Raw genomic sequence first — 22,687 nt, forward strand, 5'->3', positions numbered from 1 at the left:
TTTACCACAGAACCAATGCAGAGCAATTTTGTTTTAATCCACTATATCTTTGTCAACTCGTTAAGTAACCTGGTTAAAATGACAGGGGTGGAAGATAGGGAAAATATATAAAATCATAATAGTTTGGTGGTTTACATTAGAAAGGTTGAAGACTTTATTTTTATGAAATGTCAATCATTCCATTCTGCTTTCTAGAATTGGTCTTGATAAAGAGTACTTATTTTTGGTATATTTTTACTATATAAATATATCTGTGATTTACAACAAAAATAACTCATCTCCCAGTTTTTAAAACTGGAAAGAAACCTAACATCTAAAATTCAGGCATGTAAGTTGTTTTGAACCTAGGAAAATTAGCACACTGTGTTGTAGTAAGCCTAACAGGCAAAGAAGGTTAACATTCTCTCAACACAAGAGGTTGGGAGTAGGGTGGAACTGGGTGGGTATTATTGAAATCAAAAGAATTGGCTTTTAACTAGAACAAATGCTGCCTTTGATTTTGAATGAACAAGGAAGGGATGTTCTTCCTTCATTATAGAATAAGACCTGGGACAAATATTACAGACAAAAAATAAGACATTTTTATATAATTCCTCAAAGTTAGAAATGTATTGAATGCGCACTTCAGCAGACTAACCTTAGAAACGTTATAAAGGGAGATGCTTTTATAAGGGTAAACAACAATAACAGTTCATTTAAACTTTTTTTTCCTTTTTGTATTTTAAAATTTTAATCATATAATAATCATTATATATACATATTATATACATATATAATATATATCTTAGGAGAGCCAGTTGTTTTCATGTTTTTAATTAATTATTTATTTATTTGAAAAGCACAGTTAAAGAGAGGCAGAGGCAGAGAGAGAGAGAGAGCGCAAGAGTGAGCTCTTCTGTCCTCTGGTTCACTCCCCAAATGGTGGCAATGACCAGAGCTGGGCTGTTCCAAAGACTGGAGGCAGGAGCTTCCTCCAAGTGTCCCATGTGGGTGCAGGGACCCAAAGACTTGGGCCATCCTCTACTGTTTTCCCAGGCTACCACAGAGAGCTGGATTGGAAGAGGAGCAGCAGGGACATGAGCTGGCACCCATATGGGATTCTGATAGTGCAGGCGGCAGCTTTACCTGCTATACAACAGCACCGGCCCCTGCCAGTTGTTTTCTCATGAGAGAACTAAAAATTTATGCTGTTTATTTTTTAAAATTACTTGGAATATATGTTAAAAATATATTTAAAATGCTTAACACTTTATATACTGTTTAAGTAGAATCAAGCTTATTTAAATGATTAAGGACACAGGCTTCAGAGTTGGACAACTTTTGTGTACGAATTCCAGATCTATAATATATCAGCTGTATGACCTTGGGCAGTTACTTAACTTTTTTGAGTCTTACAAATGAAACTTTTCCTTGTAGAGTTGCTTAAGGATTAAATATAATTAAGTTTATTGAGAATTTATCTTAACACTTGATTCATACCATGCAATAAATGTTAGCTCATACAAATTGGATATAGCTTTTCATTGCATAAAATAACACAAATAATCTTGTTTTTCTTACATATGTCCACTAGACTTAGATACATTTTTTTAAAAGACAAGAATCTTAAATTTTTGTGTGATCACTGCCTAATTTCATGTATGGTTAAACTTTTAACAAGATTCTTTTTGTAAAAAAAAAAAAATTGTTCAGTGTAAATGCATTTTTAAAGTCTAATGATCAGGTGTTTGTCAGGCATTTGGAGGACAAGCTCATTTTTACCCTGCTTAGTTAATTATTGTGGTTGTAAACAAAAGATGTACAATTCAAAGTCAAGCAACAGTTCACATGGATGATGGAAGTGATAATAGCTTAATTCCTGCTGGATCTTTTTTCTCTGCTCTGGCAAGTTCATACTGACCTTGTCCAAAATCTGATGACCTTCCTATTTTACTCAACTTTTCAGAAAGCCAGGCCTGCCATAGGTGGCCCTGAGGGGGTATCTGAAAGACCACTGAGTCGCTGACCCATGTCGAGACTGGATTTCAAGTCTGATCTACAGGGCCTCTGAAATAGTTATATACGGGGTTTATTGCACACAAAAGCTTTATCGGCTGCATTTTTCTGCTTATTAAATGTTCTGTTGAAGTATCTTTAAAGTATTATTATTCAAGTCATATATTTAATTTATTCAGTTTCTTATGCAGGTCATTTTCTATACTAATTATAAATTTTTGTTCTCTCATTGGAGTTAGTATCTTAAAACTAAACTTGAATGCTTTGAAATATGAGAGAAATATGCTGTTGAGCCATAGTTAAAATGTAATGATTCATCTTCCTGGTTGATGTAGAGACCACGGAAGTGCCATTTTAATGCTTATGTTAGAAAGATTCGTGGTTTTTCTGAAAACCTTTCTGTACATTTCATTTTAGAAATCTAGGTTAGGTTGTTATATTGTTGTTACAGCATGGTAATCTCTGTTTAAATCTTGTGAAATCTCAACTATTACTCAGATGTAGGTACTTTATAATTTTGGGTGTATGAGTTGTGTCCTGAAGGAAAGCCTATAAGATGTGTTTATACTGGTAAGATGTTATTTAAATTTGGTTGGATAGGTTCTGTCTACCTTAATAGAAACTTTGTGATAGGTCTATGATATGATAAGAGAAAAAGTATTTCCTCTGTTTATTTTGTTCTGCACAATAGGAAGTAACTAGGCCCTTTTATGTTTATCTAGTTGATGTCCTTCAATTTAGAATATAATATTATCTTTTCTTTTTATATAGGAGTTGATTCCTGAATTTTACTATCTTCCTGAGATGTTTGTCAACTTCAATAACTATAATCTTGGAGTGATGGATGATGGGACAGTAGTGTCTGATGTTGAACTTCCTCCTTGGGCCAAAACCTCAGAAGAATTTGTTCGCATAAACAGATTGGTAAGATTAGTAACCATCGCTGTCATGAGCCTATTTTCAAGGCATCTTTCCCATGTCAGTTTATAATCATTAACCCTTGCTCTTCTGGACTGTTGCAGTTGACAGAAATAATTCAAGATGACATAATAGTTTAGCAATTGCTAACTATATAAAACTTTATTGGAAGGTTTAATGATTTCTCTTATTCTTTTATACTGAATTTGGGTTACTTTCATATATGTATGTGTATACACACGTACATATGTAAAATCATTGAAAATTCTAACCACAAGTTATAAGTGAAACTAAAATGGTATGTTATTTCAAATTTGGATTTCTCATGCCCAGAAAGGAGCATAATTTTGTGTCCCAGGTTAGAAGACAAAAATCAGGCATTTCAGTAAAAGATAAGATTTTCAAATTGTACCCCATGTCTATCTTTTGAAGGAACTCTTCCTATAATAATTTAGAACATTGAAAACTTAAAAAGCTGTAGTGATTACTGTGCTTAGGTTGAACTCTTTAGTATCTTCCATTGTATGGGCTCTGAATTATTTTGTGAGAAAGGAATTTTGGTTTTCTAGGTGACATTCCTTATCTTTCAAAAAGCAATTATATTTTGATCCTGTTGCACATATCATAATTATAATTTTGTTATTACTGAAATTTCACATTTTAAGTATACTGGAAGCAATGCGAGGGTGTGGGAAGAATATAGTTCTTGGAGTGAGACCACATCTCCCAATCCTGGAACAATCACACTGTTGATAAAGGGACCCCAGGCATCTTAACCTGTCTCGGCTTTGGTTTCCTCATTTTGAAAGTTCGAGTTCAAAATTGCAAATTTGTATGTGAAATAACTAGAATATTCTCTAGTTTATAATATTTGCTCAGAAAATAGTACCTAGTGTTGCATCATATTCTTGTGATACCCATTACATTTTAGTTTTATCCCAAGTACTTTTAAAAATTCTAAGTTGTGGTTAAAATGAAAGCCCAAGAGAAAGCAAAACCTTTGAAAAACATTGAAGGAGATGCTAGATTTTAAATGTGGCAGTTGTCTGTGGTGAGGTGTTTCTCCCAGGGGCACATAGGAGGGAATAGAGGAATATATATATATATATTTTTTACTATAATTTTTTTTCTTTTGTGAATATCTACCATTTAAAATAGATTTATTGAAGTATAACTTAAATACTATAACATTTAGCTTTTTAAAGGTATACAACTTTATGAGTTTTAGTGCACATACATAAGAACCATCATCACCATCCATCTTTAGGACACCAATCACTCCAAAAAGTTTCGTTGTGTCACTTTACAGTAAGTTTCTAACCTCATTCCTGTTCTCATAGTTTTGCCATGATTTTGTCTTTATAATTTTGGTTTCCTAGAAATTTTATAGTGATGGAATCACACACCATGGATTCTGTTTGTGCCTGGCTTCTTGCACCTGGCGTGATATTTTGGGATTCGTCCATGTTGTTGCATGTATCAGTAGTAATTTCTTCGTATGGCTGCATAGTACTCCATTGCAGACATCCATCACATGTTGTTTACCTTTTTACTAGTTCAGAGACAGTTGATTTGTTTCCAATTTGGAACTATTATGGATATTTGCATATAAGTCTTAGTGTGGACGTCTTTTTTCATTTCTCTTAGATAGATTCCTAGGAGTGAAATTCCTATGTCGTGTGATCAGAAAGCATTTACTATGCCATTTTTATGCCCAGCAGTGAAGTTCTGGGTTTTTTAAATCTTTACCAAGACTTGGTATGGTCGTTCTTACTTGTTTTAGTCAGTATCAGGTATCCTGTTGTGCATTTAGTTTGCATTACCTTAGTGACTAGTAGTAATATCTTTTCATGTATTTACTCGCTAGTCATATATGTTCTTTGTTCAAATTTTTACATGTTTGTAGAGTGAGTTGTTTTATCTCTTTATTTTGAATTATAAGCGATCTTTATATATTCTCCATAAAGGTCTTTTATCTTCTAACACGTGTTTTGCAAATATTTTCAACTAGTCTGCAGCTTGCCTTTTAATTTTTTAATGGTGCTTTTGGAGCCACCATTTAAAAAATGTTTTCACTAAATATTAAATGACATAAAAATGATATTTATAGTACATACATGAAAATTGTAAAGTATCATCCCCATTCTTGATGATTTATTTTTAAGAAAAAATTAAATTGTGTTTTGATATTTTTATGCTTGAAATACCTCTTCTCAAATATAATTTAAAATTGTAAGTCTCAAGGGAACTAGCTCTTTTAAAAAATATTTATTTATTTATTTGAAAAGCAGTGAACTAGAGAGAAAGGAAGGAGAGACAGACAGACAGAGAGAGAGAGACAGAGAGAGACATCTTCCATCTGCTGATTTACTCCTCAGATGGCCACAATGGCCAGAGCTGTGCCAGGCCAAAGCCAGGAGCCAGGAGCCAGGAACTTTATCCAGGTCTCCCACGTGAATGCAGGGGCCCAAGCACCTGGACCATCTTCTGCTACTTTCCCAGGCCCACAAATAGAGAACTTGATCAGAAGTGAAGCAGCGGTCGGCACAGTGGCATAGCGGGTAAAGCTGCCACTTGTAGTACCAGCATCCCATGTGGGAGCCAGTTCAGGTCCCCACTGCTCCACTTCCAATCCAGCTCTATGCTATGGCCTGGGAAAGCAGTAGGAGATGGCCCTAGTCCTTGGATCCCTGCACCCACATGGGAGACCTGGAGGAAGCTCCAGGCTCCTGGGTTCAGATTGGTGCAGCTCCAGCCATTGCGGCCATCTGGGGAGTGAACCAGCAGGTGGAAGACCTCTCTCTCTCTGCCTCTGCCTCTCAGTAGCTCTGCATTTCAAATAAATAAATAAATCTTTTTTTTTTTTTTAAAGAAGTGAAGAACCTGGGACTTGAACTGGTGCCCATAAGGGATGTTGACATTGCAGGTGGCTGCTTTACCTGCTATGGTGCAACACCAGCCCAGGGACTAATTCTTTATTCATTGTTAAAATTATTACTATTCAGGCGGGTGCTGCAGCTTACTTGGCTAATCTTCTGCCTGTGGTGCCAGTACCCTGGGTTCTAGTCCCACTTGGGGCGCCGGGTACTAGTCCCGGTTGTTCCTCTTCCAGTCCAGCTCTCTGCTGTGGCCCGGGAGGGCAGTGGAAGATGGCCCAAATGCTTGAGTCCCTGCACCCGCATGGGAGACCAGGAGGAAGTAGCCGGCTCCTGGCTTCGGGTCGGCTTCGGGTCGGCTTTGGATCAGCATAGCGCTGGCCGTGGCGGCCATTAGGGGAGTGAACCAACGGAAGGAAGACCTTTCTCTCTGTCTCTCTCACTGTCTGTAACTCTCTCTCTGTCTCTCTCTCTCACTGTCTAATTCTGCCTGGCAAAAAAAAAAAAAAGAAAAAAAAATTAGTACTATTCAAAGTACAAAGAGGTTTATTAATGTGTTTACTTCGTTCTGAGGGAGTTCCAAAAGGCAGAAACATGTGAATAAATTATATTTAACTTTTTTTTTAACCGATATTTTGACCAAAGAATTGAAGTCAGGAGTTCTCCTGACTGTACCTTCCACGCTGCTCCCAGTGCCTTTTCCTCAGAAGAGTCAGACCCGCTGGGCGGGGGTCTTCCGTGAGCACCAAGGAAAGGAAGCTGCAACTTAGAAAGTGATTTTCCCTCAGGTTTGGGTTCTGGCGACCCAGGCTCAAAACCTGGACATGACTGCAACATTAGAACAAAATAGTATTTAATAGTATTAGCTGCACGTTTATGACAACTCATTATTAAGTTTACTTAATGTTTTTTCCCAGAGACTCCCACTCCAGTGAGTTTTAGGGACGTCTTCTTTGTTCAGGCTTTGAATTAGCTTATACACCCAAACAGGACTATATAAAATTTGCTGCAAATAGTTGAATAATTATATTTTAAATCATTTTAATTCATAATTAGGAATGATAACTTGATTTTACTTATTTGTCTTCATGTAAGAATTTAATAGCTCACTTACTCATTAAAGAATGCTTGATCCACACCTGTGATGAGCAGAGCTTCCCTGTAGTGCAGTGTGTATTGGTGCATTTTATAATTTATTGTTAACTTTCTGTAGGCGACTAAGTTGTTTTTGTTAGTATGGTATTTTATGTCTCTGTTAGCATGTTATCACATAAGGGTTTTACCCCCCTCCTCTTTTTGGCTTACTTCTTCCAATCCACAGATTTTATGCAATGATTGTAGCTCATGAAATGCATACTACTTTGATCTGTGACCTTTTTGTGGTGCTAATCGGGTTCCTGATATCATTATACCTTACTCATTAATCATATTTCCTGCAGCCCGTCAGGCAGCCAGACAGCACAAGTCCCTGTTTTCAGCCCTCTGTTGGCAGGTTTCTGCTTTTCCAGATTATTACAGACGATACTTTGGCTTCTCGTAGCCAGAGCCACATCAAGCTGTGTGTTACAATTAAAGTCAGATGGTCCTCAGGTTGAACAGGGATATAGTGTTGCAGCTGTCTCTTCCTGGAACAAACCAGCACCAAGAACAGATGATCTATAGGACAGTGAATAATAGCAGATTGTACAGTACTCGGTTGATAGCAGGGGATCACAGAATTAATTAACTGACATACTCATTTTAAGATACTCAGCGTGTCTTTTTTTAAGTATTTGGTTGCTCAGATATTAATTCCAGAGGATAGGATATTTGAGCAACATGGTTTTGTTGGCGAACAGCAATGTCACATTTTCTGTTTGTATTAGAGAGCTGTAACTATCATCTTGCCTAACCATTTTCATCCTCAGAGCTTTCTATAAGTAATGAAAGTCTAAATGAAGGACTGGTAAATTGGTTAGATGATAGATTTATGTATAGAAGATAATATCCTATAGAGGAAAAAAGTCACCTTAGTTTGACTAGTCTTTTAGGCAAATAAATTGTATTTTCTTTGTTTTGAACAACTGGACTCAGGGTAAAATAAAGTTGTTTTTTTATATTCCTGAGGTTGATCTATGTTACCTGAACCAGAAAAGAAAAAAAAAATCTTTATTCTAAATACTGCTTTAGAAATATAAAGAGAAACAGATTTTCACATTTTAAAATGACATAAAAATGTGTTAATTTGAAATGTTCATCATTTACCTCTTATGATATGTCAAATAGACCTATATTATATTGCCACTGATGTTTTAAGTTGAGTAAAAGACAAAGAAAGTCATTGCTGATAAGTAATGACAGGGCTATTTCTGAAAGTTGGTAAAGTGGAACATTTTGTTTTAGCCAAAGAATCTATCTATCTATCTATCCACACACATATACATATGCATATAAAAGATATATATATATATATATATATATATATATATATATATATATATATATTTCTTTTTTAATTGAGAGAGAGAACAGTCCTATCCTCCGAGTCCCTCCCTAAATGCTGTAGCATCCAGAACTGGGCTGGGGTGAGACTTAGGTCCAGGAACTCAATCCAGGTTTCCCCACAACAGTGTTAGGAATACAACTAACTACTTGAGCCATCACCTGCTCACTTCCAGGGTCTGCATTAGCAGGGAGCTTGAGTCAGGGCCTGCAGGTGGGTATCAAACTCAGGCACTGTGATATGAGACACGAGTGTCTTAACCATTAGACCACTTACCCCTGAAGAATATATAACTCACTCAAATTATAATAAAGTAATGCATTCACTGAGTGCCTATCCGTGAACCTGCTCTGTTATACTCAGTGCCTAGGACAAATGACAGCCATCTGTTTTGGAAGTCACCTCCTCTTGATGACTTGGTGAAACACAAAACTTCCTGAGGCCTGGAGGTGGCATGGGTCTAGAAGGAGGCACCCTAATGATGGATTGTGATGATGTTCCCGTTTATATCACACCTGCATTTGTGGATCTTCTATACCTTTTGTCTCCTATACTGTTTCATAATGGTGACATGCATAGTCTTGTTTGAGAAGGCAAAGAAAAATAAAATGAGCATTTTAGTTTTTTTTTCCCTCAATTAGCATCAGAAACTATATGAAGATAAATTTTGTAGTATTGTCTGATGAAAAAAATCTTAGATTGTTTCTCCACCAACATTATTTTTTTCTTGTCTATTGATAAAATTTAAATCTGTTCCAAGTAAACCTTGATAGATCATGTATCTCTGAATGAATTATGTCAACCTTTTGTAACTTTTTTCTTTGAATGGAAAATTTACAATTGTCAGGTGATGACGGCTTAGTTGAGACTAAGAATCTCATGTTCCTTTTGGGAAAGTGTACAGGAATGGCATTTTGAAACCTGTTTCTTAAAAAGAGCTGACCAGGCAACTTTAAAAAAAAATTTGGAATCAAAATACTGGAAGCAAGAATACTTTTATCATGTTGTTCTTTTTCTAGTTTTCTTTTCCTTTTCCACTTTGATAATGTTATTGCCAAAAATGCAAATAGTCCTGGTGGCTACAGTTGGTAATAGTTATTATACATATTATATATATAATCTATAATACATAATAATAAAATATAGAAATATAAATAATATAATATATAATAACTATTATATATATATTTGAGAGGCAGAGTTACAGAGACAGAGAGACAGAGAGAGAGAGAGAGAGAGATCTTCTGTGTGTTGGTTCACTCCCCAAACAGCCACAGTGGCCCGAGCTGAACCAATCCGAAGCAGGAGCCAGGAGCTTCCTCCACGTCTCCCACGTGAGCACAGGGGCCCAAGGACTTGGGCCATCTTGCACTGCTTTCCCTGCATCTTTCACTGCATTAGCAGGGAGCTGGATCAGAAGTGGAGCAGCCGGGACTTGCAGCAGTGCTGGTCTGGGATGCTGGCACTACAGGTGGAGGCTTAACCTACCATGCCACAGCACCGCCTTGGTAATATTTATTCTTGACTGTGGGTATTTCCCTCTCTACCCTGCACCTCCCTGAATCCCAGGGTATGTGGGCAGATGTGTATGAATTGTGAAAAAGATCTGACATTGCTGTTGTTTGGTATGCATTTTAACCCCCCATATAATTTACTGTGAAATTTTAATTAAAAAAGAAAGACACCTAAATAAGTGGAGTGGGGGGAGATGTAGCCTGTTGACAGATGGTTAATTCTCCCCAAATTTATTTATAAATACAGTCTTAAAAACCCATCCAAGTTTTAACAGGCTTGTTTTGTTTCTGTGGAACATGACCAACTGGTTTAAAAAAGAGGAAAGGGCCAGTATAGCCACAGTCCCCTTTGAGAACAAGAGGAGGTTTAAGATGAATTTGCTTCTGCCAGATATCAGGAAATACTATAAAGCTATAGCAATTGGGGCAAATTAGGAAAAATAGACTAAAGGAAGTGAGCAAAGAACCCAGAAACAGACTGGGACACACAAAGAAATTTTATCTGTAATAGGACTGCTGTTGGAGATCTATGGAGAAAGGAGAGGCTGTTCAGCGTATGGTGCTGAATTAGTTATTTTGTTAGTTTCTCATGGCTGCCATAACAAAGTACCCCTATTTTCAAATAAGGCCGCCTTCCAAGTTCCTGCGAGGTTAAGATTTCAACATGGTTTTTGGAGGGATGCAATATAACCTGTCACAGCTACATGGGAAAAAAAGGAAATTGGAAGTTTATACAACAAATGAAACTCAATTTATCTAAAACTATCAAGTTTTAGAATACAATGAAGGAGATTTTCTTTGTGATTTTAAAATAGGTAAAGATTTTTTTAAAAAATATGAAATATTACTTTAAGCAATTTTTGGACGTTAAACCAACCTTGCATTCCTTGATGTAAATTGGATGTTGTAAATTCTTTTGATATGTACTAGATATTTTTGTTAATATTTTGTTGCGATATTAATACTTTTGAGAATCTTTGCATCTATATGTGTGAGGAATATAAGTGTGTCATTTTTTGTGATATCTTTATCTACCTTTATTATCAGGGTCAGACTCACCTCAGAATAAGATATAGCAGTGTTCCCTCCTCTGTTTTCTGAAGGCTTTTGTGAAGCGTTGCTATTTCTTTTATTTGGCAGAACTCATCGCTGGCACTGTATGTACCTGGGCTTTCCTTTGTGAAATTTTAAATTACCAATTTAATTTCTTTTCTTGTCTATTCAGCTCTGTTTTTCTTGAGTCATTTTCAGTAATTTTTGTCTTTCTGGGAATTTGTCCACAAATCTAAGTTGTCCTATTGGCATAAACTTGTTGGTGATAACTTTTTTTTTTTTTTTGACAGGCAGAGTGGACAGTGAGAGAGAGAGACAGAGAGAAAGGTCTTCCTTTTGCCGTTGGTTCACCCTCCAATGGCCACTGTGGTAGCGCGCTGCGGCCGGCGCACCGCGCTGTTCCGATGGCAGGAGCCAGGTGCTTCTCCTGGTCTCCTATGGGGTGCAGGGCCCAAGGACTTGGGCCATCCTCCACTGCACTCCCTGGCCACAGCAGAGAGCTGGCCTGGAAGAGGGGTAACCGGGACAGGATCGGTGCCCGACCGGGACTAGAACCCTGTGTGCCGGCGCCGCTAGGCGGAGGATTAGCCTGTTGAGCCACGGCGCCGGCGATAACTTTTGCTAAGGTTTCTAGTGATGTTACCTAGTTCATAATGATTTTTGCTAATTTGTATCATGTGTCTTTCTTGATCAGTCTTCTGAAGGTTTGTCAAGATTGTTGATCTTTTCAAGGAACTGACTTTTTTTTTTCTTCTTAGATTGACTCTGTTGTGGCATAATTGCCATACATTCCACGTTCCATGCAATTGAGGTTTACCCTTCCAAATGCCAGTGCTTTTAACCATTTCCCTTTTTTATGAAATAGATTTCTCATTTCCATTACCTCTTAAGCAGAAAATTCTGAACTGAAACAGCCTTTTCTGTGGAATACTTACGGTTGAATGTTCAGATATTTCCCATGATGCTTTACAGAGTGACTCAGGAGTGCAGAGTGTTACGTTCCTCAGCTAGAATGACCCACATTCCTCTACTTTCTGTAAACTTCTGTGCCAGCATTCGGAGTTCTCTCCTGTGTCAGCTGTCCCTTCTTTCTGAAGAATTCTCTGTCTTGTGATTTGTCGACATTAGTTATTGCAAATGTGGTGCAGCTGGAAGTCTGGGGGTGGGGGCACCACTCTCTCCCACCGTAAAAGCCTTGTGCTTGTCTTCTTCATGGCCTTCAGCTCCCTTGAGCTGGACTGTGTTCTAAGTCCCCTGAACCCCTGAAGCCTGAACTCCAGAAATGAGATGCAAGCTGTACTTGGCTTGGTCACATTCTGTTGTGCTGTACACAAGCCAAATAAAGTGAAGTGATACTGTTTCCAGGGTGTGCTGCATTCATGGTAAAAAATATCCAAGTTCTGTGTTCCAAAGTAACTTCTGTGATAACTTGTCATGTTATTACTTAGCATTTGATTAAAATCTTAATGTACCTTATTAAAAGCAGTTTTTAATTTTTGAAAGAATAATAGCAAAATTCTCCCCATGGACATCTCATTCATATAATTGAAAATCGAGATTTCCTAACTGATTGTTCTTCCCTGTGGTCATTAACTTCAGTGATAAAGCTGGAAGTATGTGGGGAAATGCCAAATTTCTTCCTATTCCTGATACAGAAATCTGCAAGAATTGTGCTTCTAGCTTCTGGTTTGAGTCATTCCCCATGTGTTTCTTACTTGCCATAGTGCTTGCCATGTGCTGTTTCCACTCATTGCAGTGTGAGCCTGCCTTATTCTGCTCTTAACCAAGTAATGTTAAGTTTATAACCTTACCCCATCTTAACACTATCCCCTCAAGCAGCAAAGTAATACAAAAAATATATATAAACAGTTCTTCTTAAAGGTCTCATCATCCTTGAAACCTACCAGAAGTAACCTTCCCATGATCCATTCTCCATCTGTTTTTGTAGGTGGTTGTTCTCCTGACCCAGTGGGCTTTCTTTGCTTTTTTTATTTATGCAGAATCCTGGTTTCAGATGTGAACTGCATCCTTTACAGTAGAATCTTTTATCTCTACCAGAATCCCTGAGGCACAGGTAGTAAATCACTTACATGTTGAATAAGTGTTAAAAGAACACATTAGTGACATCTTTTGGCACTGGTTCAAATCCCAGCCACTTCACTTACAATCCAGTTACCTGTTAATGCACCTAGGAAAGCAGAAGATGACTCATGTCCTTGGACCCCTGGCATCCACATGGGAGACCCAGATAGAGCTCCAGGCTCCACCTTTGGGCTGGTCCAGCTCTGGCTGTTGAGGCCATTTGGGGAGTGAACCAGTGTATGAAGATGTGTCTCTTTCTGTAACTCTGCCTTTGAAATAGTGTGCTATATTTATTACAGTATATTCTACAGATAAAAGTACCAGAAGAAATCTTAAACATTTTTACTTGTCTTATTTTTTAGGTAATATTATTAAGTTCTTTGGAAGCTGTTATGGGTATTGAGTAGAGTGAACAAATAAGTAGTTATGTTAACATCTTCAAGATCAAGATTTTTAACTTAAGAGAAAAAGAGGTGTAGATATAAAATCAGTAAAAAGCAGAAAAGCATAGAAGCAGTCTGATAATGGCAGCTTTTTAGTACCAGAATCATATTTTTGGTGTGTCTTAATTTTTTATGACTATTTTGATTATTGCACCAAGCAAGCGTGCAAATCATAATACATAAGGCAAAATAACTTATTATGAAGAGTTTAACTATTAAAGAAACCAAATTAATTCTGTCTTCTGACCAGCACTTTTTTTCAGCCAAACTATATAGGAATCCAAATATAACCAAAAATCACTTTATGGTAACTTCAGAATAAAAGAAAGAGTTGGATAATCTTACTTCATTGAATAATACTTATTCAATGCCTACATTCTAGGTTCTGGGGCTACAGAGATAACTAAACAGACAAGGTCTCTGTTCCCTAGGAGTGATGTGTGAATTTCAAAGCATCTTAGTAGCCAGGTTGGCTTTCTAAAACAGGAATATAGGACCTGCCACCCACATCACAAAATTCATGCTTAAACGGTGGAGCATAGTTGTCTGGGCCTTCTGAGCAGGATGTGCCCAATGCTTTTTTTTTTTTTTTTTCTTCTTTTTAAAGATTTATTTAATTGAAAGAGTTACAGAGAGAGAGATCTTCCATCTGCTAATTCACTCCCCAAGTGGCCGCAATGAAGCCAAGAACCAGGAGCTTCTTCCAGGTCTCCCATGTGAGTAACAGGGGCCCAAGCAACTGAGCCATTTTCTGCTTCTTTGCCAGGCACATTAGCAGGGAGCTGGATCGGAAGTGGAGCAGCCAGGACATGAACTGGTGCCTATGTGGGATGTTAGCACTGCAGGTGGCAGCTCTACCTGCTACATCACAATGCTGGTCCCTCTGCCCAGTGATTTTTTTTTTTTCTGTTCCTTTCTGTCTCCATGTTGATCATTGCTTCCTGTTAGGCCTTTCTACAGGCAGGACCTATCATTCTTAAACATGTTATTAATGTCACACTTTCATAAAAATTCATCAAAGTCACTATGGCTGAAATTTGGATATTCCAAATTTGTTACTTGGGATGTTATTTTGTAGATGGTCAATCCAATACATTTCGGGCAGTTTTTCTCATTTCTTAATTTCGTTCTTTAAATTCTTGAAGTGCCTTGATGTACTAACTTCTGGAAAAGAAAATAAACCGAACCTCATTTGTGTTAACTTAGTGCTCTCCAGAGCAGTTAAAGTTCTCTAGAGGTTAGAAGTTTAACAAAAAAAAAAAAAAAAAAAAAAAGGCGGAGAAAGGGAGGGGAGGGAGAGAGTGGAAATACTTTTTATAAGAGAAAGAGGGTTAGAAAGTCTACTCGTTACTTTTTCATTTTTAATCTTTGTGTAAATTATCACAGCAGTGTGCTGCCAGTTACAGCTGGAAGTCATCATTTCTGCCAGGGGCTAATGATTATGGCTGGAGAAGAGAAGTGAGACTGATGGGCTCACAACATGAGCCTGGAAGTTGAATTCGCAGAGGAACACTTGCTCACCCAGTTCCCCTTACCCCACCGTTGCTTTGGGTGGTGCTCGCTGTGGCTGGGGACAAGTTGCCTCTGAACCCTCCCTGCCCTGTTGTTGGCACTGGGCCATGTCACCTGCAGCAGCCGCCTATCTGGAAAGCAGCATCTCCTCTGTGGGGTTCACGTTGCCGCTGGATGCTTTCATGCAACTCTGTGCAGGGTGACCCGATAAATGACTGCTTACTGTGGTATTTATGTGTTGGACTTGCTGGTAACTGGTGAATATCCAGCAGATTTTTTTTCTAGCAAGGAATTTTGTGTATACTGGCAAATTTCCTTCAGTGTAGTAAACCAGAGAATGACCTTTTCCAAAAAAAAAAAGAAAAAAAGAAGAAGAATTGCCATGTGCTTTACTACCGTGATTTATTTCTGTTTTAATGTTCTGGTTGGTTCCTTTCACTCTATATTTTAGAATTATCATTAATAAATGAAGAAACTTTAAGATGGAAATTGAAGTATTTGGAATACCAAGAAATAATGCATAATTATGTGCTTATTTATAATTAGGAAAATGTAAGCCATTTTTCTCTCTATTGACAGTTATTCCAAATAAGTATTAGGATACTTTAAAAAGAGGCAGGTGTTCTGATTCTTTTTTTTTTTTTAATTATTTATTTGTTTGTGAAGCAGTGAAGGTGAGAGACAGAAATCAATATGAATTCAGAAAGAAGAGAGCTCCCATCTGCTGATTCACTCCTCAGATGCCCTCAGAGTCCAGGGGGCTGAAGCTGAGAGCTGGGGATTCAGTTCAGGTCTCACAAGTGGATGGCAGGAACCCCACTACTTGAGCCATAACTGCTGCCTCAGAGGATCCACGTTATCAGGAAGCTGGAATTAGGAGCTGGACCTGGGAATCAAACTCAGCTCTCTCAAGTGGAAAGCAAGCATTTTAGCCAATAAGCCAAATGGCCTGCTCTTGTGATTCTTATTTTTTGTCTTTTAAAGTTTTATTTTGTTTATTTATTTGAAAGGCAGAGTGAGAAAGAGGGAGACAGAGATGGATCAATATTCTGTCTGCTGATTCACTCCCCAAATAGCCACAATGGCCAAGGCTGGGCCAGGCCCAAGCCAGAAGCTTAGAACTTCATCTGGGTCTCCACATGGGTAGCAGGAGCCCAAGGACATGGGCCATTCTCTGCTGCTTTCCTAGGTGCATTAGCAGGGAGCTGGATTGGAAGCAGAGCAACTGAGACTTGAACTGGTACTCTGATATGGGAACATGGTATCAGAAGTGGTGACTTAACCCACTATGCCACAACGGTGGTCCTTTGAGCCTTATTTTTTAAGCAAAGGTAAATTCAGTTTGCATAATATTAAATATCATATGCAGTTAAATACCATGACTGTATTACTTTTTATTTTACATGGAAATTTATCTCTGTAGTATAGTAGGCTAAGCTTCTACCTGTGGCACCGGCATCCCAAATAGGTGCTGGTTTGTGTTCCGGTTGCTCCTCTTCCAATCCAGCTCTCTGCTTATGGCTAAGGAAAGCAGTGGAAGGTGGCCCAAGTCCTTGGGCCACTGTGCCCATTTGGGAGATCTGGAAGAGCTCCTGGTTCCTGGCTCCTGGCTCCTGGCTTCAGATCAGCCCAACTCAGGCCATTGCAGCCACTGGGGAGTAAACCAGCATGTGGAAGACCTTTCTCTCTCTCCCTCTCTGTAACTCTAGCTCTCAAGTAGGTAAATAAAAATCTTTAAACATATATCAATTTTTTGCAGGCATTTGGAATTTATTTTTGTTTTTTTAAATATTTATTCAATTATTTGAAAGGCAGCATTACAGAGAGGCAGAGAGAGAGAGAGAGAGAGAGAGAGAGAGAGAAATCTTTCATCCGTTGGCTTACTCCCCAAATGGCCACAACGGCCAGAGCTGGGCCAATCCAAAACCAGGAGCCAGCAGCTTCTTATGGTCTCCCACATGGGTTCAGGGGCCCAAGCACTTGAGCCATCTTCTACTGCTTTCCCAGGCCATAAAAGAGAGCTGGATCAGAAGAGGAGTAGTCAGGCTCAAACCAGTGCCCGTATGGGATGCGACACTGCAGGCGGCCGCTTTACTGGCTATGCCACAGCACCGGCCCCCAGCATTTGGAATTTCTGTTGCTCACATCAGGTCCTGAATTTTTCTGTTTCTTTTCTTTTCTCCCTCTCTTCATCCTTCTTTCTCATTTTATATTTTGATTTTTTTGTTCCTATACCTATCTCCTGCTAAAAATATTTTATTTTCAGCTTTCAACTTTATACTTTTTAAAAAGTAAATAATTTCTTAAAGATTTGTATATTTTTAAAAGGCAGAGTGGCAGAGAGAGGGAGAGAGAGATATCTGCAGGTTTATTCCCCAAATGCCTGCAACAGCCTGGGCTGGACCAGACCAAACCAGGAGTTTGGAATTTCATCGAGGTCTTTCATGTGGGTAGCAAGGACCCAAACACCTGGAACATCTTCTGCTGCCTTTCCGAAACATTAGCAGGAAGCTGGATGGGAAGCAGAGAAGCCTGTACTTTGATATGGGGCTCAGTCCAACCCACTGTACTGCAACACTTTCTCTCTCTCTTTCTCCCACCTCCCCCCTTTCTGGCTATATTAAAATAAAATTGATTGAAGTATGTAGAACATCTTTCCCTGACTCTCTAGCTCTTTTTCTTGAACTAGCTTTTCTAGTTCTTATATGGACTATCTGGCAATAGCTTCCTTCTAGTCTCCTTACCTCTTTATTATACATTTTCTATACTGCTGATAACTTCATCTTCTGGATGGACAGTGGAATGATGCTATTTAAGCCATGACTGTAGGTATATAGTAGTGTTTATTCAGGTGTTCCCTGGTCTCAGGTGAGATTCCTTCTTAGCTGCACCCCTCCCCATCACCAGTGATATCTTCGTGACACCCTTACTACACATAGAAATTAAGCCTGTAGTGTATGGTCCTAGAAATTTCATGTCTTTGACATATCTCTTTCACTGAGAGAAGTCTGCTCCCTGTAACTTCTATCCATTGATTCTCATTCTAACTCTAAGGCTCAAACAAAGCAAGTTTAAATCTCACTATAGTCCTTACGATATGCAGATACAGTATCCATGCCTCCAGGTCCTTTTATTCCCCTATGAAACTCAGATTTTACTTTCACTTTTTTCGTGACCGTCTTTACCCTACCACTTACTGTACTCACTGCTTGCTAGCCTTACTTCTATCCCTGTGTCTTGTATATGATGGCTTAAGTTTAGTAAGGTTTCTGGGGCTATTCATTAGTAGACCTATAACTCCAAATAAATTTAGGCAACATTATTTCCATATGTAATTAATTTGATCATGTGTGTTAATATTTTCATATCAACTATGTCAGTGATTATGTACAGTTATATGATACATGCATGAGCATGTATGATTACATATATGCCCATACTTAGCATACTTAGAGATTAGTTTTAGAGCTTCAATATTACCTAATTTTTGAACATGGCTGAGTTATTTAAGCTTTTGGCAGTGAGTAGATAATAGTACTGAATAAGGGCAGTTGGTTTTAAAGATTGTGATAGATTTAGAACAGGTATAATACTGAATGATCACAGAGCCACTAAAGCAAGAGAATTGTTACATAAAGAAGATTAAATATTCTGTACCGTAGTAACATAAAATAATGATTTGGAACACTTTTTGATGTGGAAATGCATTCAGTAGAGAAAATTAATAGGTGAGTTCAGTAGCTGAGTTTCTTACAAGGGCATCTGAAGTTATTTATTACTCCTGTGGAAATGTGTTCAGCCTACTCTTCATGTGAAAGTGTCTGCAATTCATGAATGAAATGCTCATAATCTAGCATTGGCTGATAAGTCTGAATTTTATCTCCAGAGAAATTAGTGATTATAGACAGCTTAAGATCAATGATACCATAAAGAAATAAATCATGAATTCAGGGTGTGGATTTGTAGAGGTGAGATGAGAAGATGTTATTATAATGCATAACTTGCACATAGAAAAAAAGCAATTTTAAAAAAGCACATTTCTTTCATTGTTTCTAAAAGTTCGATAATTCATTCAACAAATCTTTATTGGTACCTATTGTTTGCCAAACATTATGCTCAATTCTGGGAAGTTAAAAAGATTGCTATGACAGAATCTCTACCCTGTAGGAATTCACTATATAATAATAGAAATAATCCCTACAGACTGATAAATTGGAGCATAGGTGACAGAGTAATTAACTCTGTTAAGGAATGAAGATTTTTAAGAGACATTTGGGCTGGGTATTAAAGGGCAAGTTTGCATCTACTGTAGACTGACTTGTATTCTTCAAAAATCCATTTGCTGAAACCTTCATCCCCAAAATGATGGTATTTGAAGATAGAACATTGGGAAATAATAAGTTTAGATAAAGCTTTGAAGATGAGGCCCTCTGACGAGATGAGTCCCTTATAAGAGACTCCAGAATGCTGTGCACTCTCATGAGGGCTCAAACCCCTGATCTTTCCCCACCGTGTGAGGACATAGCAAAAACCCAGCTGTCCACAACTCAGGAAGTGAGCTCTCACCAAAGCTAACCTTGCCATCACTTTCATCTCAGACTCCAGCTTCCAGAACGGTGAGAAAGTAATTTCTGTTGTTTTAATCCATTGTATTTTGTGACAGCATGAGCTAACTAAGATTTAACCCTAAGATGAGCTTTTTAAAAAAAAGATTTATTTATTTTGAAAGTCAAAGTTTCAGAGAGAGAGATATCTTCTACCCTCTGATTCACTCTGCAGATGACCCCAGTAGCCTGTATCAGGCCAAGCTGAAGCCAGGATCCAGGAGCTTCATCCAGGGCTCACACATAGGTGGCAGGGGCCCAAACACTTGGGTCATCTTCCACTGCTCTTCGCAGGCGGTTAGCATTGATCTGGATTGTACGTGGAGCAGCTGGAACATGAACCGTTGCCCGTATGGGATCCTGGTATCACAGATAGCAGCTTTACTGGCCACACCATAGTGCTGGCCCCTTTCATAAGATTAACTTTTTTTAAAAAATTTATTTGAGAGGTAGAGTTATAGATAGAGTGAAAGGTCTTCCATCCACTAATTCACTCCCCAAATAGCCACAGCAGCTAGAGCTGAGCTAATCTGCACTTGATCTTAGCCAAAAGGCCGAGAAGCGATGAGCTGAGCTAATCTGAAGCCAGGACTTTCTACTGGGTTTCCCACACAGATGCTGGGGCTCAAGCACTTGTGCTATCCTCCACTGCCTTCCCAGGCCATAAGAAGAGTGCTGGATCAGAAGAGGAGCAGCCTGGACATGAACTGGCACCCATATGGGATGCCTGTGCCACAGGTGGAGGCTTAGCCTACTATGCCAAGCACCAGCCCCAAGATGAACTTTTTTAACAGGAGGAACAAAACATACTAAAATTTGTTATGTGAATGAGGAGCAATTCAGTATAGCTAAAGCAAATAATGAACTGATAAGGCATAAAACTAGAAAGGATATTTTGAAATTTATCCTGTCATCAATAGGGAAACAACAAAGGTTTTTTGTTTTTCTTTTTTTAAGGAGTAGCAGTCAGACTCTTTTCAGAATTCTTATGTTACTCAGATGTCAGTGGGGTTGGGGGAAGAAGAAACTGAGGGTAAGAGACCAGTTAGAAGGACGTGAGCTGAAATAAGAAATTGTAAGAGCCTAAATTTAAAAAGCAGAAATCAAAAGGAAGAAAACAAATTAGAAAGTGAGAGAAAGACCATTGTTTTCTTTAAGATTTATTTAATTATTTGAGAGGCATTCATAGAGAGAGGGAGTGACAGAGAGAGAGAGGTTTTCTATCTGCTGGTTCACTCCCCTAATGGCTGCAATTGTGAGAGCTGAACCAATCTGAAGCCAGGAGCCAGGAGCCAGGAGCTTCTACCAGGCCTCCCACATGGGTGCAGGGGCCCAAGCACTTGGACCACCTTCCACTGTTTTCCCAGGCCTTCAGCATGGAGCTGGATCAGAAGTGGAGCAGCCAGCTTGAACTGGTGCCCTTATGGAATGCTCATGCTGCAAATGGAGGGTTAGCCTACTATACCATAGCACTGGCTCCAGACCATTGTTTCTAACATTTGCCACATTAGCTGGTATGTGGTAGCCTCTCAACCAGTAATTACTGACCAGTTATACTTAGGGACATTGAAAATGCAGCAGATATTACTGAAGAGATGAGTCTTTAATGTTCATTAAGCTACGTTTGGCTAGTGACTACCATATTGACACTTCAGTTCTTGAGATACAAAGGTTAATGATAAAGGCATTTATTTGGTTAAGATGCCACCTGGGAAATCCACACTCCATATCAGAGTGCCTTGGTTAGAGTCCAAGCTCTGTTTCCAATTCCAGCTCCCTGCTAACATGCATCATGTAGGCAGCATGTGATGGCTCAAGTACTTGGGTCCCTGCCATCCATGTTGGAGAGCTGGATTGAACTCTAGCCTCTCAGCTTTGGCCTGGCCCAGCCTCAGCTATTGTGGAAAGTTAGGGAATGAAATGGTGGATAGAAGATACCTTTTTCTCTCTGCCTTTCAAATAAATAAAAATTTTAGGCCGGCGCCGTGGCTTAATAGGCTAATCCTCCACCTTACGGTGCTGGCACACCAGGTTCTAGTCCCGGTTGGGGTGCCGGATTCTATCCCAGTTGCCCCTCTTCCAGGCCAGCTCTCTGCTATGGCCCGGGAAGGCAGTGGAGGATGGCCCAAGTCCTTGGGCCCTGCACCTGCATGGGAGACCAGGAGAAGCACCTGGCTCCTGGCTTCGGATCAGCGAGATTTGCCGGCCGCAGCGGCCATTGGAGGGTGAACCAACGGCAAAGGAAGACCTTTCTCTCTGTCTCTCTCTCTCACTATCCATTCTGCCTGTCAAAAAAAAATTAAAAAGTATTTTTCAATAAGGACATGAATTTTGAGGGGTAGAATGCTAGGGACTGACTTGTATTCCCCCCCCAGCCCCCCAATTCTTGTGTTGAAGACTTGATCATCCATGTGACTATACTGGAGATGGATCTTTTGAGGAGAAATTAAGGTTAAAAGGAGTTCAGAAGGTAGAGTCCTGGTTCAGGGTACTGTTATCCTTACAGAACAGCAGAGACCCCAGAGATTCCTTTCTCCACAGTGTGAGGTCACAGGAGGAAGGTGGCCATGGGCAAGCCGGGAAGAGAGCCTTCACCAGGAACTCAATCCTACTGGAGCCTTGCTCTTGCACTCTGCAGCCTCTAGAACTGGGTTTCTATTGTTTATGCCACCCTGCCCATGCTCTTTTATTATGACAAATTCAGATACTCTCCATCTTCCTCTTCTGCTTCTAACAATCTAACTAGAAAACTGTGAAATCCGGTTTTCTAAAGTTAACTTTATTTAATTGATTTATTACATCTGCATCTTAACTTACTGTCTTTATATCATTGCTTTCCAAATAAGTTTTAACTAATTGTTGGGTGTGGTTTAGGGGCTGTCATGGATGTTACTTCCTGGAAGAACTTTGTCCTGCTCCAATGCCTTCCCACTCACAAAATTCCTATAGAATTTATCCTATGTATCACATAGCATAATTGGTGTTTTTCACTTTTTAGTTTCATTTCCTTAGATGTTTGAGAGTCTTCTAGGATAGGATCTTATTTTTTTCATAACATCAATCTTAAATTACATTAATCTTGATGAAGAAAAAAGAGGATTGAATTGATTTATTGTTAGGATGATCGGATTTATTGCATCAATTACAAATTGCAGTTCATCAAATATATCCAAAGTAGTAATTTGAAAACCATTATGTTTGATAAATC

The 22,687-nt window shown here is 38.8% G+C and overlaps 1 protein-coding gene across 5 annotated transcripts in view; it reads left to right on the forward strand.

Moving 5' to 3' along the window:
• LRBA (LPS responsive beige-like anchor protein) overlaps nucleotides 1–22,687 on the forward strand; it is a 730,178-nt gene that overhangs the window by 572,278 nt on the left and 135,213 nt on the right. For all 5 annotated transcript variants that reach the window (XM_062199509.1, XM_062199506.1, XM_062199510.1 and 2 more), the window contains exon 47: nucleotides 2,767–2,919. In XM_062199509.1, the coding sequence (XP_062055493.1) occupies nucleotides 2,767–2,919 (153 nt within the window). The remainder of the gene's footprint in view (nucleotides 1–2,766; nucleotides 2,920–22,687) is intronic.

This window comes from Lepus europaeus, chromosome 8 (assembly GCF_033115175.1).
Source record: "Lepus europaeus isolate LE1 chromosome 8, mLepTim1.pri, whole genome shotgun sequence".
Classification (NCBI taxonomy): Eukaryota; Metazoa; Chordata; class Mammalia; order Lagomorpha; family Leporidae; genus Lepus; species Lepus europaeus.